A 24,725-nucleotide genomic window follows, 5' to 3' on the forward strand; every position below is an offset into this window, starting at 1 on the left:
AACCCCAAGCCTTGTAGGAGATCCAATCTCCCAATCTAAATTTCTTGATTTTTTGATTTTAAAAAAAAAAATCTTAGCATTTATTAATTTCTCCTAACTTCCAAGTCTCACCATCATAATAACATTTTAATGCATTAAGAACAAGCATATATTTTTTTTTAAATCTAACACATATGAATTCCTTGAAAAGTCCCAACACATATGATTATTATTCCTCATAATAACACTTTAATGCATTAAGAACAAGCATAAAAAAAATTTCTTGAAAAGTCCAACACATATGATTATTATCAAAATATTAAACTGTAATATAATATAATAAAAAAAATTTAATTCCTTAAAAAGTCCAACACATATAATTATTATCAAAATATTAAACTTTAATATAATATAAAAAAGAAAAAAAAAAGATATTTAAAAAAAAACATTTGAAAATCACAATTCACATATATAGATAATTGTAAACATAATTTGTGCATTGCACGAGTGATATGCTAGTCTATACTATATATTAAGCAAAATGGAGTTTTAACCCCAAGCCTTGTGGGAGCTTCCATCTCCCAATCTAATTTCTTGATTTTTTAATTTAAAAAAAAAAACCTTAGCAGTTATCAACTTCTCCCAACCCCCAAGTCTTACCTTCATAATAACACTTTAATGCATTAATAACAAGCATTTTTTTTTTGAATTTTAACACATATGAATTCTTTGAAAAGTCCCAACACATATGATTATTATCCCTCATAATAACACTTTAATGCATTAAGAACAAATATAAAAAAAAATTTTGAAAAGTCCAACACATATGATTATTATCAAAATATTAAACTGTAATATAATATAATAAAAAAAAAGAAATTTAATTCCTTAAAAAGTCCAACACATGTGATTATTATCAAAATATTAAACTTTAATATAATATAAAAAAAGAAAAAAAAAGACATTTAAAAAAAAAACATTTGAAAATCACAATTCACATATATAGATAATTGTAAACATAATCCGTGCATTGCACAAGTGATATGCTAGTCTATACTATATATTAAGCAAAATGGGGTTTTTAACCCCAAGCCTTGTGGGAGCCCCCATCTCCCAATTTAAATTTCTTGATTTTTTGATTTAAAAAAAAAAAACCTTAGCATTTATCAACTTCTCCCAACCCCCAAGTCTTACCATCATAATAACACTTTAATGCATTAAGAACAAACATAAAAAAAATTCTTGAAATCCAACGCATATGAATTCTTTGAAATGTCTCAACACACATGATTATTATCCTTTATAATAACACTTTAATGCATTAAGAACAAGCATAAAAAAATTTCTTGAAAAGTCCAACACATATGATTATTATCAAAATATTAAACTTTAATATAATATAATAATAATAAAAAAAGACATTTAACTCATTGAAAAGTTCAACACATATGATTATTATCAAAATATTAAACTTTAATATAATATAAAAAAGGAAAAAAAGAAAACATTTTTTTTAAAAAAAAAATTTAAAAATCACAATTCACATATATAGATAATTGTAAGTACAATCCGTGCATAGCACGGGTGATATGCTAGTCTTTACTATATATTAAGCAAAATGGGGTTTTTAACCCCAAGCCTTGTGGGAGCTCCAATCTCCCAATCTAAATTTCTTGATTTTTTGATTTAAAAAAAAAATCTTAGCATTTATTAAGTTCTCCCCACTCTCAAGTCATACTCTTATAATAACACTTTATGCATTAAGAACAAGTATAAAAAAAATTCTTTGAAATCCAACACATATGAATTCCTTGAAAACTCCCAACACATATAATTATTACCCCTCATAATAACACTTTAATGCATTAAGAACAAGCATAAAAAAATTCTTAAAAAGTCCAACACATATGATTATTATCAAAATATTAAACTTTAATATGATATAATAATAATAAAAAAAAGACATTTAATTCCTTGAATAGTCCAACACATCCATACTTATTATATATTAAGCAAAATGGGATTTTTTAACCCCAAGGCCTGTGTGAGCTCTAATCTCATAATCCTAATTTTCAAATTTTTTGATTTTAAAAAAAAAAAACTTCAGCATTTATTGACTTCTCCCAACCCAACCTCAGCATTTATTGATTTCTTCCAACCCACAATCTCTTTTGACTTCTCTCATAATTATTACAACATCCTTTTCAATTTCTCCCATATACTATGGTTACACACAAAAATAAAAAAAAAGATAAGAATTTAGCTATAAATCGCAAAAAGATATAACATCTAAATTTGAATTATGATTTAATAATATAATTATGTATTTTTTTTATGTATATCTATCAAAATTTTAAATCACTTAATGAAAAAAATTAATCAATTTTCCAAAATTATTGATTTTTAATTTACAAAATAGATTAAAAAAAACTATTGATCGATTTATTTATTTAATAACAAAAATATTTCATAATCTCTCCCTCCTAATCTCTCTCACAAATTTTCAAAAAAAAATATTAAAACTTGCATTCTTTTTCTCTTCCACAAAAAATTAGATAATATTTTTTTATTAAAGTTATAGATATCTACCTATATTTTATATATTATATTATAACATAACAAAAAAAAACTAAAAAACTAATTTTTTTTTTAAAGTTTATCTAAATAAAGTTTAAATCAATAAAACTCACATGTCTATCACATATCTAACTCACATCATAACTTACCTAAATAATAATAATTAATTTTTTGATTTAAAAAAAAAAATCTCAGAATTTATTGACTTCTCCCAACCCAACCTTAGCATTTATTGACTTCTCCCAACCCACAATCCCTACATATGATTATTATCAAAATATTAAATTTTAATATAATATAAAAAAGGAAAAAAAGAAGACATTTAAAAAAAAAACATTTAAAAATCACAACCTATCTATCTATCTATAAATCTATTTATCTATCTATCTATACTATATATTAAGTAAAAGGGGGTTTTTAATCCCAAGTCTTGTGGAAGCTCTAATCTCTCAATCTAAATTTCTTGATTTAAAAAAAAAAAAAAACTTAGCATTCATTAATTTTTCCCAACCCCCAAGTCTTACCCTCGTAATAATACTTTAATGCAGTAAGTACAAGCATGAAAAAAATTCTTTGAAATCCAACACATATGAATTCCTTAAAAAGTCCCAACACATATAATTATTATCCCTCATAATAACACTTTAATCCATTAAGAACAAATATTAAAAAAAATTCTTGAAAAGTCCAACACATATGATTATTATCAAAATATTAAACTTTAATATAATATAATAAAAAAAGAAGACATTTAATTCCTTGAAAAATTCAACACATATGGTTATTATCAAAATATTAAAATTTAATATAATATAAAAAAGGAAAAAAAAAGACTTTTAAAAATCGCAACTCACATATATAGATAACTGTAAATATATTAAGGAAAATGGGGTTTCTAAACCCCAAGTCTTGTGGGAGCTCCAATATCTCAATCTTAATTTTTTAAATTTTTTATTTAAAAAAAAAAACTCAGCATTTATCGATTTGGTCAAAATCTCCTGATCAGCATTTATTAACTTTTTTCAATCCACATGTCTGCATTTATTGATTTGATCAAAATACCTGATTAGCATTTAAAATTCTCTCATAAAAATAATTATAGATACAGCCTGTGCATAGTTACTACAGTAGCCTTTTTAATTTCTCCTGTACACTATGGTTAGTGATAAGATTGTTAAATTACTTTTATAAAAAATCTTAAAAAATATAATTTATATATTTAAAAAAATTAAATACAAATATAAATATCTATAATTATTCCGTGCATAGCACGGGTGATAGGCTAGTATATATTAAGGAAAAATGGTTTCTAACCCCCCTAAGCCTTGTGGGAGTTTCAATATGCCAATCTTAATTTTTTAAATTTTTTATGTAAAAAAAAAAACCTCAGCATTTATTGATTTGGTCAAAATCCTCTGATTAACATTTATTAACTTTTTTCAATCCACATGTCTTTTCCATGCTTACATTTATTGATTTGGTCAAAATCCCTGATTAGCATTTAAAATCTTCTCATACAAATAATTATAGATACAACTCGTGCATAGTTACTGCAGTACCTTTTTCAACTTCTCTCATATACTATGGTTAGTAATAAGATTGCTAAATTATTTTTATAAAAAATCTTAAAAAACATATTTTATATATTAAAAAAATCTAAAACAAATATAAATATTTATAATTATCCCGTGCATAGCACGGGTGATAGCTTCTAAATAATCTTTTTATTTACTATTTTAGTGATCCTTTTTTTGAATTATTATTTTTATTATGAGAAAAATTTGATTGTAGTTAGATAGCATTAAAAAAAAATGTGATTTGTATGATTGAAGTTATCTCCTTTTGTTTATAATTTTATTTTTTAAATATGATTGAAATTAGATAAACATAAACACTCAAAAAAAGAAAAATGTGATTGTCGTTTGTTTAATGCTTCTAAATAATCTTTTTATTTACTATTTTAATGGTCCTTTTTTTGAATTTTTTTTTATTATGAGAAAAATATGATTGTAGTTAGATAGCATTAAAAAAAAATGTAATTTGTATGATTGAAGTTATCTCATTTTGTTTATAATTCGATTTTTTAATATGATTGAAGTTAGATAAATAGAAACACTCAATGGGGTTTTTAAGGATTATGGAGTTTTTAACCCCAATGTCTGTGGGAGTTTCAATGTCTCAATCTGAATTTTCTAAATTTTTTATTAAAAAAAAAAACTCAACATTTATTGATTTAGTCAAAATCCCCCATCAGCATTTATTAACTTTTTTCAATCAACACGCTTGCATTTATTGATTTGGACAAAATCTCCTGATCAATGTTTAAAATCCCCTCATACAAATAATCATAGATACAATCTGTGTATAGTTACTGCAGTACCCTTTTCAACTTTTTTCATACACTATGGTTAGTGATAAGGTTGTTAAATTATTTTTATAAAAAATCTTAAAAAACATAATTTATATATTAAAAAAAATCTAAAACAAATATAAATATCTATAATTATCCCGTGCATAGCACGAGTGATAGGTTAGTATTATATAAGGAAAATGGGGTTTCTAACCCACAAGTTTTGTGGGAGCTCCAATATCTGAATCCTAAATTTTAAATTTTTTGATTAAAAAATAAAAATAATCTCAGCAGTTATTGTCTTCTCCAAACCCACTAACCTTTTTAGCTTCTCTCGTAGTTACTCAGCACTCTTTTCAACTTTTCACATACACTGTGATTAGTGAAGGGATTGTTAAATTATTTTTATAAAAAATCTAAAAAAAACTAATGATTTTTAACCAACAAGCTTTGTGGAGTTCCAATATCTCAATCCTAATTTTTTAATTTTTTGATTAAAAAAATAAATAACCTCAGTATTTATTGGCTTCTCCTAACCCACTAACCTTTTTGACTTCTCTCATAGTTACTGCAGCACCCTTTTCAACTTCTCCCATACACTATGATTAGTGATGATATTGTTAAATTATTTTTATAAAAAATCTAAAAAAAATAACTTGTATATTAAAAAAATATCTAAAACAAATATAAATATTTATATCTATCTATCTATCTATACTATATATTAAGTAAAAGGGAGTTTTTAACCCCAAGACTTGTGGGAGCTCCAATTTCCCAATTTAAATTTCTTGATTTTTTGATTTAAAAAAAAATAAAATCTTAGCATTTATTAATTTCTGCAAACTCCCAAGTCTTACCATCATAATAACACTTTAATGCATTAAGAACAAGCATAAAAAAAATTATTTGAAATCCAACACATGAATTCCTTGAAAAATCCCAACACATATGATTATTATCCCTCATAATAACACTTTAATGCATTAAGAACAAGCATAAAAAAAAATTCTTGAAAAATCCAACACATATGATTATTATCAAAATATTAAACTTTAAATAATATAATAATAAAAAAAAGACATTTAATTCTTTGAAAAGTCCAACACATATGATTATTATCAAAATATTAAACTTTAATATAATATAAAAAATGAAAAAAAGAAGACATTTAAAAAAAGAAAAAGAAAGCATTTAAAAATCATAATTCATATATATAGATAATTGTAAACACAATCTGTGCATAGCACGAGTGATATGCTAGTATATTATATAAGAAAAAGAGGGTTTCTAATCTCTCATTCTAAAATTATTGAACTTTCAATTTATAAAATAGATTAAAAAAACCTATTAACTGATTTATTTATTTATTTATTTTAAAAATATTTCATAATCTCTCCATCATTATCTCTCCCACCAATTTTCAAAAAAAAATAAAAATAAATAAAACTTGCATTCTTTTTCTCTCCTTAATCAGATAATATTTTTCATGAAAGTTTTAGGTATCTGTCTATATCTTATATATTATAACATAACAAAAAAAAAAAAAAAATCAGATATACAAATAGATAAAATTAATAAATTAGATTTTTATTTATTTAGTTAAAATATTTCTTTTGCCTCTCAATATCCAATTTTAAATTTTAAAAATCTATAAAGTCTATCTAAACAAATTTGATTCGAAAATATCTCCCACTATTATACTTTAAATTAATAAAACTCACATATCTATCACATATTTAACTCGTATCATAACTTACCCAAATAATAATAATTAAAAACAAATAGAAACCACAGATAAATTAAATTTAAAAAAAATAAATAATAAAATAACCCATAACTTTATCTAAAATAAATTGAAAAAAAAAATAGAAACCACACAAAAATAAAGAAGATAAAAATTTAGATATGGATCTCAAAAAGATATAACAATATCTAAATTTAAATTATGATTTAATAATATAATTATTTATTTTTTTGATGTATGTCTATCAAAATTTTAAATCACTTAATAGGACAAATTAATTAATTTTCTAAAATTATTGATTTTTCAATTTATAAAATAGATTTTAAAAAAAAACTATTGACTGATTTATTTATTTCATTATTTTAGAAATAATAATTATCCTTTAATTTATGAATTTCAAATGGAAATCTATCAAAAATATTTCATAATCTCTCCATCACAATCTCTCTTACCAATTTCCAAAAAAAAATATTAAAACTTGTTTGCCTGCTCTCTTCTCCAAAAAATCAGATAATACTTTTCATGAAAGTTGTGAATATCTATCTATATCTTATATATTATATTATAACATAACAAAAAAAAAAAAAAACTAAAAATCAGATATACAACAAATCTAATTAATAAATTTGATTTTTTTATTCAATTAAAATATTTCTTTTACATCTCAATATTAAATTTTAAATTTTAAATTTTTTTAAAGTTTATCTAAACAAATCTAATTTGAAAATATCTCATACCATCATACTTTAAATCAATAAAACTCACATGTCTATCGCATATCTAACTCACATCATAACTTACCTAAATAATAATAATTATAAACAAATAGAAACCATAGATAAATTAAATCGGAAAAAAAAAGAAACTCACTACTCCATCTTAAATAAATTGGGAAAAAAAACCACACAAAAATAAAAAATAAAAAAATAATAATTTAGACATGGATCTCAAAAAAATATGACAATATCTAAATTTAAATTATGATTTAGTAATATAATTATCTATTTTCTTATGTATATCTATCCAAATTTTAAATTACTTAATGGAATAAATTAATCAATTTTTAATTCTTATTTAAAAAATAATCTGATTAGTCATCCCAACACTTAGACTTCGCGGGCACTGACAGATGAGCTAACAGATTGGGTTAGGAGAGGTCTAAGTTGTTGGAGGTAACATTCTTTTATTCCATAAATTTATTTATTTTTTAATTTTATTTTTTTCATGTGTGATTCTCTTTCTCTGCTGTTGGATTGGTTTTGGTTTTGGTTTCGGTTTGGTTTTAGTGAGGTTTATGTGTTTGTTTATACGTTTGCATGGTAGAGAAGAATTATTGGTAATTATGGTTACAATCAAAATATCTATGTCCGTTCTGTACCAATGATTTTGATCGGATTTTATTTTTTTCAATGAAGGCCATAAAATTGAAGTAAAAAAAAAATAGGTGTCAAAATTTTTATTTTTTATTGTCATTTTATTTGATAGAAAATGTGAAAATTTATTGAGAATTCAAAATTTTACTCTAACATTAGGTAAATTTAAAACTTTTTAATATCATTGCGTTATTTATTTTTATCATCTTTCTATCTCATTATACAATTACAACTATTTGTTAGTTTGTTAATTATAATTCAATTAATTAAAAATAAAAGCTTAATATAACTTTTCATATATATTATAGTTAATTTGTTGCATCTATAGTTGTATCTAATAGCATAATATATAGGGATAATCTCTAAATATAATTTCTATTTTTTTATGTGATTAAATAGTCCATCTTAAATAGTATATAGAATAGTTAGATGGCTTATTTTATCTCTAAAAAACCCAATCTATTTTTTTTTTTTTTACTTTTAAATTTTTAAATTGAAGCGTCAATTGTTTATGTCCATAAAACAAAACTGATAAACACATATCAAAAAGCTACACATTTTTTAAAAAAAAATATGTATGATATTTACAAATAGAAAATGTTTGACACCTCAATTTTTTTTCCATAATTTGATTTATAATGATGTAATTATAAGTGTCAATTTTTATATAAATATAAGAACATAATTAATTAAATTATATATTTCAACTAACCACATACTCAAACTTTGACTATTTCAAGATGTTATTTCACTATAATTCTAATTAAGAGAATCTACAATCCTTAATTTTTTTTTATCAAATTATAATTTGATAAAAATTAAAAAAGATAAAAAAATTAAATGCCTGTGTTTGGTTGTGTTCTCAAATCATGATTCTGCACCTTGATTTAAGTATGATGTTTGGTAGGAGTTTTGGAATCACGTTTCCAAAACTCTACAGAGAGCTCTGTCTCAGCCGCGCTTTTCAGAATTTTTTTTTTGGAAAATTTTGCCTAACCTATCGTCCGGCTGGTTGACCGGAATAGTGATTTTTTTTTTTTTTTTTGCAATTGATATGTTAATTTTTATATAATCAAAAAAAATATTTTCTGAAATTTTTAAAATTTTTTATGTGTTTTAAAATAATTTTGAGTTGTATGTTTAGTTATGAGTTGTAAATTTTTGTATTAAATATCAAATGTCACATCAACAATTCCCCACTCAAATCAAAACTCTTTTCAAAACTCTTTACCAAACAAATTTTCTACACTCAAATCATAATTCTAAACCCCACAAACTCAAAATATAACTTATACTCTCAAATCATAATTACAAAATTTTACCAAACGCAGTTTCCATCAAAATTGGTGAAAAGAAAAAAAAATGGGATAAGAATGAAATTCTTTTAAAAATTGATAAAAATTTAATGAAAAAGTAAAAGTAATTCATATAGAATCAAAAATTTTATTCAAATTTAAAATCAAATTAGATAAAAAAAAATTAAAAGAAACTAATGAAAGTTTGAAAATATTTTGAAACCTTCTTATTATTAAATACTAGAAATTCATGTGTGTATTATATTCATATTGTATTTTTAGTTATGAAATTGAAATTAAAAGAAATGTGACTTAAATTATTGGATTAATAATATCATATTAATTATTGTTAAATATCATTTCACTTCACATTTAATAATAAAATTGTATATTTGTCTTGATTATAACTTTTAAATTTGTATATTTTCATAACAAGAAAAGGTATGTCATAACTCATTTAATCTCATTTAATCAGATCTAACTTTTTTTTAATACAAATTATCAAAATTGTACTTTAGACTTATATATATATACTAGCCTATCACCAGTGCTATGCACAGAATAATTATAAATATTTATATTTGTTTTAGATTTTTTTTAATATATAAATTATGTTTTTTAAGATTTTTTATAAAAATAATTTAACAATCTTATCACTAATCATAGTGTATGAGAGAAGTTGAAAATGGTACTATAGTAACTATGCACGAGTTGTATATATAATTATTTGTATGAGGGGATTTTAAATGCTGATTAAGGAATTTTGACCAAATCAATAAATACAGGCATGTGGAAAGACATGTGGATTGGAAAAAGTTAATAAATACTGATTAGGAGATTTTGACCAAATCAATAAATACTTTTTAAAATAAAAAATTTAGCAAATTAAGATTGGGATATTGAAGCTCCCATAAGGCTTGGGGGTTAGAAACCTCATTTTCCTTAATATATATTAGCCTATCACCCGTGCTATGCACGAGATAATTATAGATATTTATATTTGTTTTAGATTTTTTTTTAATATATAAATTATGTTTTTTAAAATTTTTTATAAAAATAATTTAACAATCTTATCATTAACCATAGTGTATGGGAGAAGTTGAAAATGGTGTTGTAGTAACTATACACAATTTGTAACTATACTTATTTGTTTGAGAGGATTTTAAATATTGATCAAGGGATTTTGACCAAATCAATAAATGCAGGCATGTGGAAAGACATGTGGATTGAAAAAAGTTAATAAATGTTGATCAGGAAATTTTGAAAAAATCAATAAATGCTGTGTTTTTTTTTTAATAAAAAATTTAAAAAATTTAGATTGAGATTATTTAGAGCCATTAAACAAATTACAATCATATTTTTCTTTTTGTGAGTTAACTTCAATCATATTAAAAAATCAAATTATAAACAAAAGAAGATAACTTCAATCACACAAATCGCAATTTTTTTAATGCTATCTAACTACAATGACATTTTTCTCATAATAAAAAAAATAATTGAAAAAAATAACCATTAAAATAGTAAATAAAAAAGATTATTTAGAGCTATTGAACAAACTACAATCACATTTTTTCTTTTTGTGAGTGTTTATATTTATCTAACTTTAATCATATTAAAAAATAAAATTATAAACAAAAGGAGATAACTTCAATCATACAAATCACAATTTTTTTAATGCTATCTAATCATCATCAATAATTAAAAAAACACAATAATTTATTTTTCAAAAAACATAGTGAGTTAAAAAGATCAATTACAATTTTTTTGGGTCAAAATACAATCTAATTATCATCAATAATTGGTACATTATATGACTCTAATGAGTACAATCCATTTTGTTTTTCAAAAAACACAGTGAGTTAAAAATCAAATCACAAATTAAATGAATTGATAGTTAAAAAAACACAATATTTTTTTTCAAAAAACACGGTGAGTTAAAAATATCAATTACAATTTTTTTTCTTCAAAATACAATATAATCATTATCAATAATTGGTACTTTAAAAATCAAATCAAATCACAAATGTTTTTATACTATCTAACTACAATCATTTTTTTTTCCATAAATAATTGTAAAGAAAAACTTTTAAAACAGTAAATAAAAGATTAAATCACATTAAAAAAAAGAACCATTGAACAAATACAATCACATTACATTTTTCCCATAATAAAAAAAATAAATAAATGAAAAAAAGAACCATTGACTAACTACAATCACAGTAAAAAAAAAAAAGAACCATTAAACTAACTACAATCACATTTTTTTTCTTTGTGAGTGTTTATATTTATCTAACTTCAATCATATTAAAAATAAAATTAAAATAGTAAATAAAAAGATTAAATAACATTAAAAAAAAATACCATTGAACTAACTACAACAATCATATTAAAGAAAAGAGTCATTGAACAAAATACAATCACATCACATTACAATCACATTTTTTTCTTTGTGAGTGTTTATGTTTATTTAACTTCAATCATATTAAAAATAAAATTAAAATAGTAAATAAAAAGATTAAATAACATTAAAAAAAACCATTGAACTAACTACAACAATCATATTAAAAAAAAAAGAGCCATTGAACAAACTACAATCACATCACATTTTTTCCATAATAAAATAAATAAATGAAAAAAAAGAACTATTAAACTAATTACAATCACATTAAAAAAAAAGAATCATTTAACTAATTATAATCACATTTTTCTCTTTGTGAGGGTTTATATTTATCTAACTTCAATCATATTAAAAAATCAAATTATAATTTTTTATTCGCTAGACAAATCACAAATATTTTTATGCGCTATCTAACTACAATATTAAAACAGTAAACAAAAGAAAAAGTCAAGAAGGAGAAAACAAAAAGAAGACTTATTGTTCGCATACGTGGTCACTGCAGTTGGAAGTGTAAAAGTGAGAAATCAAGCAAGAGAAAACAAAAAGGAGACTTACTGTTTGAAATAGGTATGTGAAAAGTTAAAAAGAGTGTGTGAATTGGAGAAATTAAAAAGACTTGGAAGAATTTAATAAGTTCTAAGTTTTTTTTTTCAAAAAAAATCAAAAAAATTAAGAAATTAAGGTTCAGATATTGGAACTCCTACAAAACTTGTGGGTTAGACATAGATATAAATAAATAGATAGATATAGATATAGATATTTATATTTGTTTTAATTTTTTTTAATATACAAATTATTTGTTTTGGAAAAGGTACTTCAGTAATTATGAGAGAAATCAAAAAGTCTTGTGGGTTGAGGGAAGTTAATAAATGCTATGGTTAATTTAAAAAAAAAAAACAAAAAATTAGAAAATTAGGATTGGCATATTGGAGCTCCCACAGGCCTTGGGAGCTAGAAACCCCATTTTGCTTAATATATAGTATAGATATAGACTAGTGGTAACCAGTGCTATGCACGAGACTTTATAAATTAAAAAAAAATCATTATAATTATCTTAAAGTAATTTAATATTTTATCTTGCGGTATATATGAAATTTATAAATTAACTTTTATGTTTGTAACTTTTAAAATTATTAGTTTAAAAAATTTAAATATATATATATTTAGTGTAATTTTGATAATTTGTATTTGAAAAAAGTTAAACCTGATTAAATGAGATTAACTGAGTTATGACATATCTCTTCGTGTTATGAAAAAATACAAATTAAAAGTTATAATTAAAACAAATATATAATTTTATTATTAAATATGAAGTGAAATGATATTTAACAATAATTAATATGATGTTTATATTATTAATTCAATAATTTAAGTTACATTTCTTTTGATTTCAATTTCATAACTAAAAATACAATACGAATATAATACGCACACGGATTTCTAATCTTTATGAATAAGAAGGTTTCAAAATATTTTCAATTTTCATCATTTTCTTTTGATTTTTTTTTTATCTAATTTGATTTTAAATTTGAATAAAAATTTTGATTTGATATAAATTACTTTAACTTTTTCATTAAATTTTCATCAATTTTGAAAAGAACTTTCATTCTTATCCTTTCTTTTTTTTTTCCCACCAATTTTGATGGAAAAAACAATAATTTCCAATGTTTCATTTTTTTAAATTTTTATCAAATTATAATTTGATAAAAAAATATATTAAGGGTTGAAGATTCTCTTAATTGGAATAATAGTGAAATAACATCTTGAAATAGTCAAAATTTGAGTATGTAATTGGTTGAAATGTATAATTTAATTAATTCTTTTTTTGGTTTTTATTCTTATCATATTTTAAAATTTTTTTAAACTAATAATTTAAAAAGTTAACTTATAAATTTTATGTATATCACAAGAGAAATATTAAATTATTTAAAAATAATTATAATAATTTTTTTAATTTATAAAATGCGTGCATAATACGAGTTACCACTAGTTGATATCATCTAAAAACTTTCTTTGAGTTTAATTTTCAATTACGCTCCATTGAAAATTAAAAGTTAAAGACAGTAGGTTGTTTTCGAAAAATATGTTAAAAGTTAGTTTTATTTATTTATATTTTTTAAAAAAATTATATAAAAAATAAAAAAATAATATGATTTAAAAAAGAATAAAAACCAAAAAATTGCTTGTTTTTTATATCCTTTTAGCACTTTTATTAACAAGCAAGAAAACAACTAACTATAAACCAGCTGATAACAGCAACCGAGAATGATAGGGGGTGTTAGCAAGAAAAATTGTTATTTTGTTTGGATTAAAATTTATAAAAAAATAAAATAGATTTAAATAATTAATAAAATAAAATGTTAGATCAAATTTATAATTATTTTATTTTTTTTAATAAATATTATAAATTATATTTATAAATATAAAAATTTTAATCTATTAAAATAATTTATTAAAATAACAACTTCACAAATACTCCACAGTGAGGATTGAGACTTTTCCTTGCGAGGTCGATCGCTTCAAGAAATAGTTAGCCGCTCCAATCGGACAGTGAGGATTGAGACTTTTCCTTGCGAGGTCGATCGCTTCAAGAAATAGTTAGCCGCTCCAATCGCATGTCATCCAGTCACAAGTCTAACAAATCCTCCCTAGCCCCCAAAACAGTACCTCCTCGGTACCTCCGAACAACCAACATTACAATTTTACTAATTTATTGGAAATATGTTAAGAATTTGAAATAATTTATTAAATTTTTATCAAATTTTATATGATTGTGAGACTTATAGCATATGATTTTGTTCCACCCATATGCAAAATTTAATAAAATTTTAATAAATTGTTTGAGATTACAACATTTTTCAAATTATTATTATTATTAATTCAAAGCAAAACGATAAACCCAATGATTACTCGCTCTTCGTCTCTTCTCCCACCCTATTTTCTCTCCCCCATCTTTCAATTTTCCCGGAAAGTTTCCACTCATTCCTGGTAACTCTCTTTCTCTGCTTATTTGAGTTGTGTTTTCTTTATTTAGTTTTTGTAAATGCATGAAAGATTCAAAATTCAAAATTTCTTCTTCCTCAGCCTAATTTTCTTTGTATACAAACAGGGAATTTTCTTTGTATACAAACAGGGTTTTCAAATGTTGTTGTTGTTGGTTTTCTAAATTCTAGGATTTATTATGTTGGGCAGAATTCAGATGACCAACTTGTCCAATGAAAGTTTATATATATGCAACTGAGTATATTGATGATTAACATATTTTATGTTTGTTTCGTTGGACCTGATTACATGAGATTAGGGGTGATAGCTGAACTAAACAGCTTGTGCTCAAATCTTGTTGGGTTTGTTATAAGTTCGTTAAATATTAATTCATTAAGGAAACAAGTCAAGTTTGAACACCATTTGAAATTGGTTAAAGTTTTTAAACCAAGCTTAAACAGTTAATTTCTCGCTTGGCTCGGTTCGATAAAAACACCAAATTATTCAAACTCAGCTCGATAAAAGCTTGTTTGTGATTCGATCAAAAGTTTAACGAACTAAGCTTGAACAAATTTGAAGCTTGTTAAAGTTTTTAAACCGAGTTTGAACAGATAACTATTTGGTTCGTTTGGCTCATTTATCACCCCTACCCTACCCTACATGAGATGAGATGTTATGAGATTATCAACTCTTTAAGATTATAAATTATCCCATGTTTGGAATTTACCCAGATTAGGAGGGGATTAGCATAATCCCATCCTATCTCATTGCTAGGAATCACTAGAAATAAGAAACATGGTGTTGTGACCATAGTTTGAGGACATTTTGGTCTTTTAACTCCCTAATCCTGACCTCCTTAATCCCCCATTTTGTATCTCCATTTGGAGGATATACAGTTTGAAGGACTGTCAATCTAAACGTCGACTTTTGTATTCGAACGCCAGGATAAATAGTCATTATGTAATCCGATGGCCTAATCCCCCAAACAAACGCAACCATTAGAGACATTCACTAGACACCCACTGACATTTCATTTTGCTTCCATAAAGCCCTTTTATATTAAAGGCGTATTTGGATTATGAATTTGGAAAGGGAAAGAAAAAATGTGATGGAAATGGAGAAATTTTTTAGCTAATACGTCATTTACTTTTTCCCTAATTTTTTTCTTTCTCTCCACAGATCCTTACCCAAATCCTAGATCCAAATACAGCGAGCTGAAGTGTGTAACCTCAAAGTGTTTTATTTGATGTTTTAGAATGAGAAATTTTACTATCTCATGTTTCTTTTATGGTTCAACAAGGCCAACAAGAATGTTCTACCTAGTCTGTCATGTTCATTGTTTAGGCCCTTAGTAGATTGCATTTTCTCTGCACAATCCATTTATTTTTTTTTTTCCTTCTTGTAATTTCTCTAAGCTATGCTATGGTATCCTCAAAAATCTGATAAATGTGACTTACAGGATTTCTTGGGCTACATTAGGGATATCTTTTGACAGAAAGGTATGGGTGTAGTTGATACATTAGGGATTTCTTGGGCTACATTAGGGATATCTAATATGTCATTTACTTTTTCCCTGACTTTTTTCTTTCTCTCCACAAATCCTCACCCAAATCCTAGATCGAAATACAGCGAGCTGAAGTGTGTAACCACAAAGTGTTTTATTTGATGTTTTACAATGAGAAATTTTACTATCGCATGTTTCTTTTATGGTTCAACAAGGCCAACAAGAATGTTCTACATAGTCTGTCATGTTCATTGTTTAGGCCCCTAGTAGATTGCATTTTCTCTGCACAATCCATTATTTTTTTTTTCCTTCTTGTAATTTCTCTAAGCTATGCTATGGTATCCTCAAAAATCTGATAAATGTGACTTACAGGATTTCTTGGGCTACATTACGGATATCTTTTGACAGGAAGGTATGGGTGTAGTTGATACAAAATCAATTGAATCAGTCCAAGCTTCATTATCTTTGTTTGGTGAGAGAAGTGATCAGAGGAAAAACCAGTTTACCAGCTGCGATGTAAGTTGGGAATGCACAGTATTTGGAGGTTTTATTGTGATTAATCAAATTAAATTTGGACTGGTTGTGCATCTGAGGATTTAATTTTAAATCTGAACTATTTCTTTCCGTGTCCAACACGTGTCTAATTGTCAGCACTTCTCAATTCCAAAACATGTTGTACATGTTTCCAAACAAGTTTTTTTTTTTTTTTTTATAGACTTGGACATGCTTCGGACTCACTTACATACAAATGAAACATATTGCAGGTTTGAGAATAATAACTTAAGATAAAGAAAAAAACTTTCGCTGATGGAAAAAAAGAAAAGAAAAGAACAATTAGGATTTAATGATAAAAGAAAAGCAATGTGCATTTTTACTTATTAATCCATCTTCCTTTAGATTTTGAAAATTCATGATCTGTTGCATATTTTTATCAAGTTTGAATGAAATATTCATGTGTGTGTGTGTGCATATGCACACGTGTGTCCCTCACGTGTCTTGCATTTTTTAAAATTATTGTGTCACGTATCTGTGATGATAAGATGTTTGTTATTGCCATTGCTGATAGGAGTTGGAGAGAGAGAAAGAACTTGAAGACCTGTTGAAGGACTTGGCAAACTACAAGGTTCAATTAGAAGCGAAGGACTCTGCCTACAAGCAAGCCCTTCTCAAACTAAACCACTATCAAAAAACAGCCGATGAACTTTCCATCCTGGTGAAGAGTTCCGAGTTTGAGAAAGAGATATACATCAATGAATGCAGAGAAGGTCGAATACGTGTGCACGAACTTGAATCTGAGATGGCTGATATGTCTGATCAACTATCCAAAAGTGGAAAGATGCGAGAACAACTTTCTCATTTTATGAGTGAGTTGAAGACTTCCCGAGAAGAGTTACTTATAATGGAAACAGATCTTGCTGCTGCCATAGATGTGAAGCTTGAGGCCTTGACACAGGTGGAATTGATGGAAACCGAATTGCAAATGGAGAAGGAAAGGACTGATGAGCTTCTGAGGCATGTGTCGGAGCTGAATGAAGCTATTATGCATTCAAAGATGGCATCTAATGAAGGAGATAAAGAGATTCGTGCTGTTCTAGCAAAAGAAGAGACTGAATTAGCGTTGGCGACAACAACAGCGGTTGAAGCAGAGGAAAAGTTGGAATACACGAGAAAACTACTAGAAGTTATGCGGGATTTGGAGAATCAGCTCATGAACAAGTCTGTTTTTATCGATTTGCTACAATTGGAACTTAATCAGGCTAATGAGCTACGCGGGTCCTCTGAGAAAGCTGCTCCTGATGCCATTAGTGAGTTAAACCAGGTAAAATCAGAGTTCAAAATTCAGGAAAGAAAGAGCTCAGATCAGTTGGGTAAGATTGAGTTTTTGGAAATGGAGTTGAATCAGCTGAGACTAGAACTTAAAAATGAGAAGGAAGAGGTGGAGCGCTTGGATTCAGAGGCTAAGAAGATGGAAGGTGAATTAGAGAAGGCAAGAAATGAGATGGAAGAGATTGGAGGAAGAGAGAAGGAAGCGCAAGTTGAGATAGCGATGTTGAAATCTGAGGTTCATAAAGGGCGGTCAAGAATCGCTGCAGCCGAGGCAGCTGAAGTAAGGATCAAAAGCGAAAAGTCAGGACTCTATCAAGCGGTTCAACAGCTAGCATTAGAAGCAGACGAGGCCAAGAAAGAGAATCGGAGGCTAAAAGAAGAGTCTGAGAATTCTGTTGTTGATGAAGATGGAAGAGACGAAACCGATGCTTGTATCAAGATTTCGAAGGACGAGTACGAGGGCTTGATTGAGAAGGCAGAGAAAGTTGCTGAGCTTGTGCCAAAAAATGAGTACGAATTGGAAAATTTGAAGAAAGAGTTGGAAATTGCAAGGGTGAAAATCGGGGAGTTTAGGAATAGAGCGGAACAGGCTTCCAGTAGAGCCGAGGCAGCTGAAAAGGTTAAAATGGCACTTGAGGATCAGATGAAGAATTGGAGAGAGCAAAGGCAACGGAGAAAGATCGCCTTGGCTGCCCTTCGGGAGGAATCGTTTCCCAAGGAAAGCAGCAGTAGCTTTAGCTATGAGCAGCCTCCTAAAAACTATCAGCCACTCGGTAAGGTTCTCAACATGAAATTCTAGTCTCACAACTTAAATTATTGAGGTTAACTGATTTGGCCACCAATTTTTTTTGTTCTCCTAAAATAGAAAAATTAAAAAAAAAAATTGTGTACGAAATATGCTTGAAGTGGGTGATATCTGATATCCTGTCCTATTAATGAACATTTATCAGTTCTGTTGGCTTAAATTTTATCATGAGAAAGTTGAATGAAGTATGTGAGGTTACAAATTGCACAAATGCTCTAGTTTCTTCTTGCTTGCTTTGCACAATATTTTGAATCGCTGACTTTGGCTTTCTATCTCTATATGCATGTCTGATAACTGTTCTAAAACAACTCAATTTTTGCCCGTAAAAATACTATATTTGATGTTGTAAATACCATCACCAGCCCTATAGGCACAAATTGCCATTCCCATGCCCTAGTGCTACAATAATTGTGAACTTTCTCAAATAAAAACAAGAAAGGAAGTCTTGCTAAACAATCCTTTAGGGTTGCGACGAAACATGGCGAAGATGCGCCTCAATTTGACACAAAAGTCCCTTTGTATCCTGCAAAAGATACATAGGCGTGTCTTTTGGTTTTTTTAACCACAAGGATGACTAAGAGTATCATGATTCCACAGAATCCACTCGCTATAGAGGCCACTATCACAATGAAGATTGCGAAAAAAACACTCAAACCTTCTAGGCTTTTTTGGCTTCCCTTCATTGTTTGTTGTTAGCTATATGTGGAATTGTCAATGAAAGATGGAAGGTGTAACAATGGGTTGCCAAGTTAAGACTCTTTCTCGAATGTTGACAACTGTTCAGTTACTAGGATTAACGCAAGAAATGTTGAACTTGCTCAGTCCAGATAAATTGTTCAAGCTGATTGGGATAGTTCCAGAGAAATTGGCATATGACAAAGGTTTTGTAAGCACACATACAACAAAAAACATTGAAAGAAGATGAAGAGGGAGAGAAAATAGTGAAAAGTCCATGGTGCCCTAGAAGATGGTTGCGTGTGGCGCATGTCCCATTTTGTCAAAAAACAAGACAACAGCCATCAATTGTCCTTTGTTGACACAATGTTAAAATTTTAGGTTAAATGTGTCACAATTAGAAATTGAGTGTTCAAATTGACAGTAAATTTCATTAACATGATGTGTTTTTAAGACTTTCAGGACCAAACATGGAATACATATTTCAAGTAATTTTATCCTAATCTTGATATATGAGCATAGAGGCTGAACATGTCATTCGTGTATGGATATATATGTGTGTGTTTAGATTATCGCAAGTTGGTCATCTCAATTTGAAAGAGTATTTGGGTTTGGTGAGCCCATTTTGGGGCCGACTTTGGTGATTTGAACCATTCACTTTTTAGTACTTATTGAGTAAATTATTCATGCAAAAAAATAAGGTGATCGGCTATCGGTAACTATATGTTTTAATCGTATTTGTATTACAAAAATGATGTCTACTCTTGAAATTATAATTGTCGTCTATTTTTTCAAACAAATGTGATTCAAATATATAGTTACCTATGTTCAATCATCTTACTCAACGAGTCTTAAAAAATACACAATTCAAATTATCAAAATCAACCCCAAGATAGACCTACCAAGACCAAACACACTCTCCAGTTGGATGGCTTTCAACTTGAGAGAATCCAATTCCCATATATAAATATGGGTTCTCCTTTGGCGGGCACACCCTTACCACAAAATGTGTAATCTCGACACAAATTAGCGTAACAAAAAATATTAGGGCAAATTACATATACACCCCTCCAGGTTTGACAAAATTACAGATACCCCCTGAGGTTTGAGAAATTACGAATTCCCCCCTGAATGCTATATTTGCATAAGAAATTAGGGGGTAATTTGTTATGAAATATAAACCTCAGGGGGTAAATTGTTATGAAAATACAAACCTCAGGGGGCGGGATGTAATTTCCGAAACCTCAGGGGGGTATCTGTAATTTAACCAAACCTGGAGGGGTGTATATGTAATTTGCCCAAAATATTATAACAAAGCCACGAACTTTTCAACATCAACCACAAAATTGTGGACATTTTGGTATGCTAACTTGTAGTAAGGTTACGCATTTTGTGATTGATATTACGAAATTTTGTGATAAAATTACACATTTTGTGGTAGGGTACATATGGTATACACCCCTAAAGGGATACACACTATAGCATATTCCTGGACTTTGATCATCTCCATTACATGTATGTAATGGAATATTTCCATTACATATCTAATACTAGGGCTGCTCGCGGCTTGGTTTTGGACGATTCGGTTTGCAGTTTGGACCTGCCCGTATATGTGCAATTTGGGGAAAATTGAACTCATAACTGCCTGCAGTGCAAGTAGCAGATTGTGCAGATAAGATTCGCGAATGTGCGGACGGCTGCGGGAGGATTGTGGATGAGACTTTTTTCTTTAAAAAAGTATTTTTGGGCATTTTTTTTCCGTTTTGTAAATATCTATTTTGGACCCTTTTTTTCCTATTTATTAATAATTAATGAATTAATACTTATAAAATTAAAAACACAACAAAATTAATTCTTAACCCAAGCAAATCATTCAAAATCGTAAACTAAATTATCAAAATCATTCACTACCCAACAATACAATTAAAGTAAAATCATTCAAAATCCTAAACTTATCCAAAAGTAATTCTTTATTAACTTTTACATTCATCCAGAATGCAATAATAAAATAATAAATTTTTTTTATCAAATTTCATCCCATTCAAACCTATTAAATAAAATAAAAATATTTGCAAACTTGTAAACCCCATCATAAAAATAAAAAAATAAAAAAATCTAAATGCGGGTGGATTCTTACTAGTGCGAATAAAACTCGTAACCCGCCCGCAATTTACAATAATGCCATATTCCAAACTGCATCCACCCACATTGTGTCTGTGAAAACCTCCATTTGTATGTGGATCGGTTCAGGTTAGGCGAGTTGGATAACCCTATACCCAACCCTATCTAATACTATAAAATAGGAATGTAAATTTATAATTATTTTAAATTAAAAAAAGATCATAACATTTACCATTGAATGATGTAATAGAATTTCTCTATTACAAATATGCAATGGAGAGGATCACAATCCCATTTGCCTATATATATACTAGTAGTCACCCGTGCGATGCACGGGATTTTACAAAGTGAACATAATAAATTTTTAAAAAAAAATTATGCTATTTAGTTGTATTTTCTAATATAAATAAAATATTTTTATTTAATTTATGTATATAAATCTTATTATACATCATTCAAAATTTTTAATACTTCACAACATGAAAAATTAAAAAACATATCATATATAACATATATCAATTTAATAATTGCAATCAATTATTGAAATGAATTTTTAAGATATCATATATAACTAATAATTAGATCAATAGAGACTCAAAAATGTATATTAGTAGTTATACCAAATATTATAGGACAAATGATATATTTAAGAAACATGCATAATATATACATATATATATATTTATTATGGTGAGTTAAAATGAAGTGATTGATAATTGTAATATGCACGAATTATTTAATAAAAATTCTTTTCAAGTACTATCACAAAATGCATTCGAAGATATATAAATCTAGAGCAATTGCATGAAAAAGTTGATAGACCTAAGTAGATTTTATGTAAAACCATATATAGACCCTATGTAAATTTATATGAATTTGAACATATTGCTTGAAAAGATCTATCATTAAATAATACAATAGAATAAAGATGAAAAAAAAATTACATGAAATTTTATGACTTCAAATAGATTTCAATTAAAAAAATGATTAACCTCGAGATATTGCTCGCAAAGCTCTATGTATATTATAATCTTCCCTAGAGAGGAAAAATAAATAAATTATTGGAGTTAGGAGATATAAAATATTAATACCTTAAAGAAATTTTTATGACCACCACTGCGTTAAGAGGGGAGAAAAAAAAAAAGAAAAAAAAGGAGGATGTTGTTGAGGGTTTGTTTCCAATGTTGGATTTTGTTGGTGGTTGTTCAAATTTATATGGAAACTTAATTTAAAGATAATGTGTTTTGGAGGTTTAGTGTTTAAATTCAAATTTAATTTTTTTGATAAAGATAAGGAGCTAAAGATATCATAGAAAATCTTATTTTAAAATTTTAACATCACATTTAAAAAAAAAAATACAAATCAATTATTTTATTAGCAAACATTTATCTAATAAATGCGAACACTTATCTTGTTGTTTATTTATTATTTTTGATCTTTTTCATCTTAAATCATCGCATAACAAATAGATAACAAGAGCTAGTTAAGACAACCAAAAGTGAAGTAACAAAAGCATACTAAAATTATAATTAATCAAAATGACTAACATTAAATAAAAGAATGCTATTTTTTCATTTTTTTTCAATCAATAAGAGATATTATGTTAATTATCCCACACAATATAATGAATTAAAATAAAATAATTTTTTTTCTTTAATTTTATGTTGATTCACTAAACATAAATAGGTTTGAAAATGCATTAAAATTGAACGGACAAACATAAAGAATAGAAATATTTAAATTATTCAAAAAAACCTATCATTTTAAATATGAGATCGCTTGCATTTGCTCAGGCTTTGAATCTGCATAAAAAGATATTTAAAAAAAGAAGAAATTTGTGGTTTAGGTCTCAAAAGAAATGAGGTCTTGAAAATTAATTTAATCATAAGTTATTTCAACATGGCAATCAACAACCAAATATAATTGATGATTAAATTTAAAACATAAATCCATATCCAAATAAATTTTGATGTTCTCTTCGCTTCCAATATAACATCTGCACTCAAAATAATTAAACACAAATGGTCAATAAGTGAAAGAGTCACAAATTAATAGTAGTACTTCAAAGATAGAATGAAATCTCAATTAAATGACACATTATTAGTCAAAAAAGAAAGAAATAAAAAAATACAGATTGTAGAAAAAAGAAAAAGAAACAAAAACATAAATAGAATTTACAGCAAAAATAAAATAATAATATTCATTTACATAAACTCCCTTTTCCACAAAGGCAAAAACTCATGTAAATACACATTTCAAATGTAAAGTTGATACAATTGAAAAAAAAAAAAAATCACTTGTGACTTGAAATTTAAAGCAAAATTTTTTAGGCACCGTGAAGGAGAGTCGAAAAGGGCACAATATTGATTGTATTTTTTTTTCTTTTTCTTTTCAATGTCATGTTCATGGTTCCTTTTTCAAGCACTTGTTTTTATATTGAAAAGATTAAGCTTAGACAAAAGATATACTTGGAATTATATCATATTTAAAATTTATATGGATAATTAATTGATGATTTTTAAAGGTAAATAAAGTTCAACTTGAAGATAAATTTTGAAAAGATTAAGCTGGAATATATGAAAATCGACAACAATCAAGTTCAAATAGAAGATAAACTCAAAGAGATAGGAAGTTCTGAAGAAAGTAAAATTTTAAGTTCAAATTTAAAGATAAAATAATATAAACATGAGAAAATAGAACAAATTAAATAAAATTTCAACTTTGAAATCTTGATCTTATCTATAGGCTATGAAATTATTTTATTTTTTAAAAGCAAACGTGAATCAAATAAATGCTAACATTTTATTATATATATATATATAAATATAAAATAAGTGGGAATAAGAGTTGTGAGAGTTGTGAGTTCTTTTTTATTATTATTATTTAAATTTATGTGATACGGTGATAAACATGTGGGGTTCTATATACATATGTATATCTACAACTCCAATGAAAGATATTATTTGATTTTTTAAAATATTTTTTAGATAACACAATTGGGAGATGAAGTGTGAATACTTGAACAGTGAGAAGAGGGGCAAAGAGATGTGCCACGTATTTATTTTATTTTTCCAAAATTATGAAGATTTAGGATT

General features: G+C 26.4%; 1 protein-coding gene across 1 annotated transcript; it reads left to right on the plus strand.

The window, feature by feature from the left end:
* Positions 1 to 14,603: 14,603 nt before the first annotated feature.
* On the plus strand, positions 14,604 to 19,045 carry LOC114285587 (WEB family protein At1g12150). The gene is made up of 3 exons (XM_028228632.2): positions 14,604 to 14,704; positions 16,575 to 16,718; positions 17,269 to 19,045. Exons 2-3 carry the CDS (start codon positions 16,617 to 16,619, stop codon positions 18,826 to 18,828), a joined length of 1,662 nt encoding a protein of 553 aa, XP_028084433.2. The 5' UTR covers positions 14,604 to 14,704; positions 16,575 to 16,616; the 3' UTR covers positions 18,829 to 19,045.
* The last annotated feature ends 5,680 nt before the right edge of the window (positions 19,046 to 24,725 follow it).

The sequence above is a fragment of the Camellia sinensis genome, chromosome 4 (assembly GCF_055761805.1).
Source record: "Camellia sinensis isolate YWXY chromosome 4, ASM5576180v1, whole genome shotgun sequence".
Taxonomy (NCBI): domain Eukaryota; kingdom Viridiplantae; phylum Streptophyta; class Magnoliopsida; order Ericales; family Theaceae; genus Camellia; species Camellia sinensis.

What these genes read in the sequence shown, in the direction of transcription:
- LOC114285587 (XM_028228632.2), top strand. Translation starts at nt 16,617, where the DNA reads ATGGGTGTAGTTGATACAAAATCAATTGAATCAGTCCAAGCTTCATTA. An exon ending in ACCAGTTTACCAGCTGCGAT is followed by an intron (nt 16,719 to 17,268) that starts GTAAGTTGGGAA and finishes CATTGCTGATAG; the next exon opens with GAGTTGGAGAGAGAGAAAGA.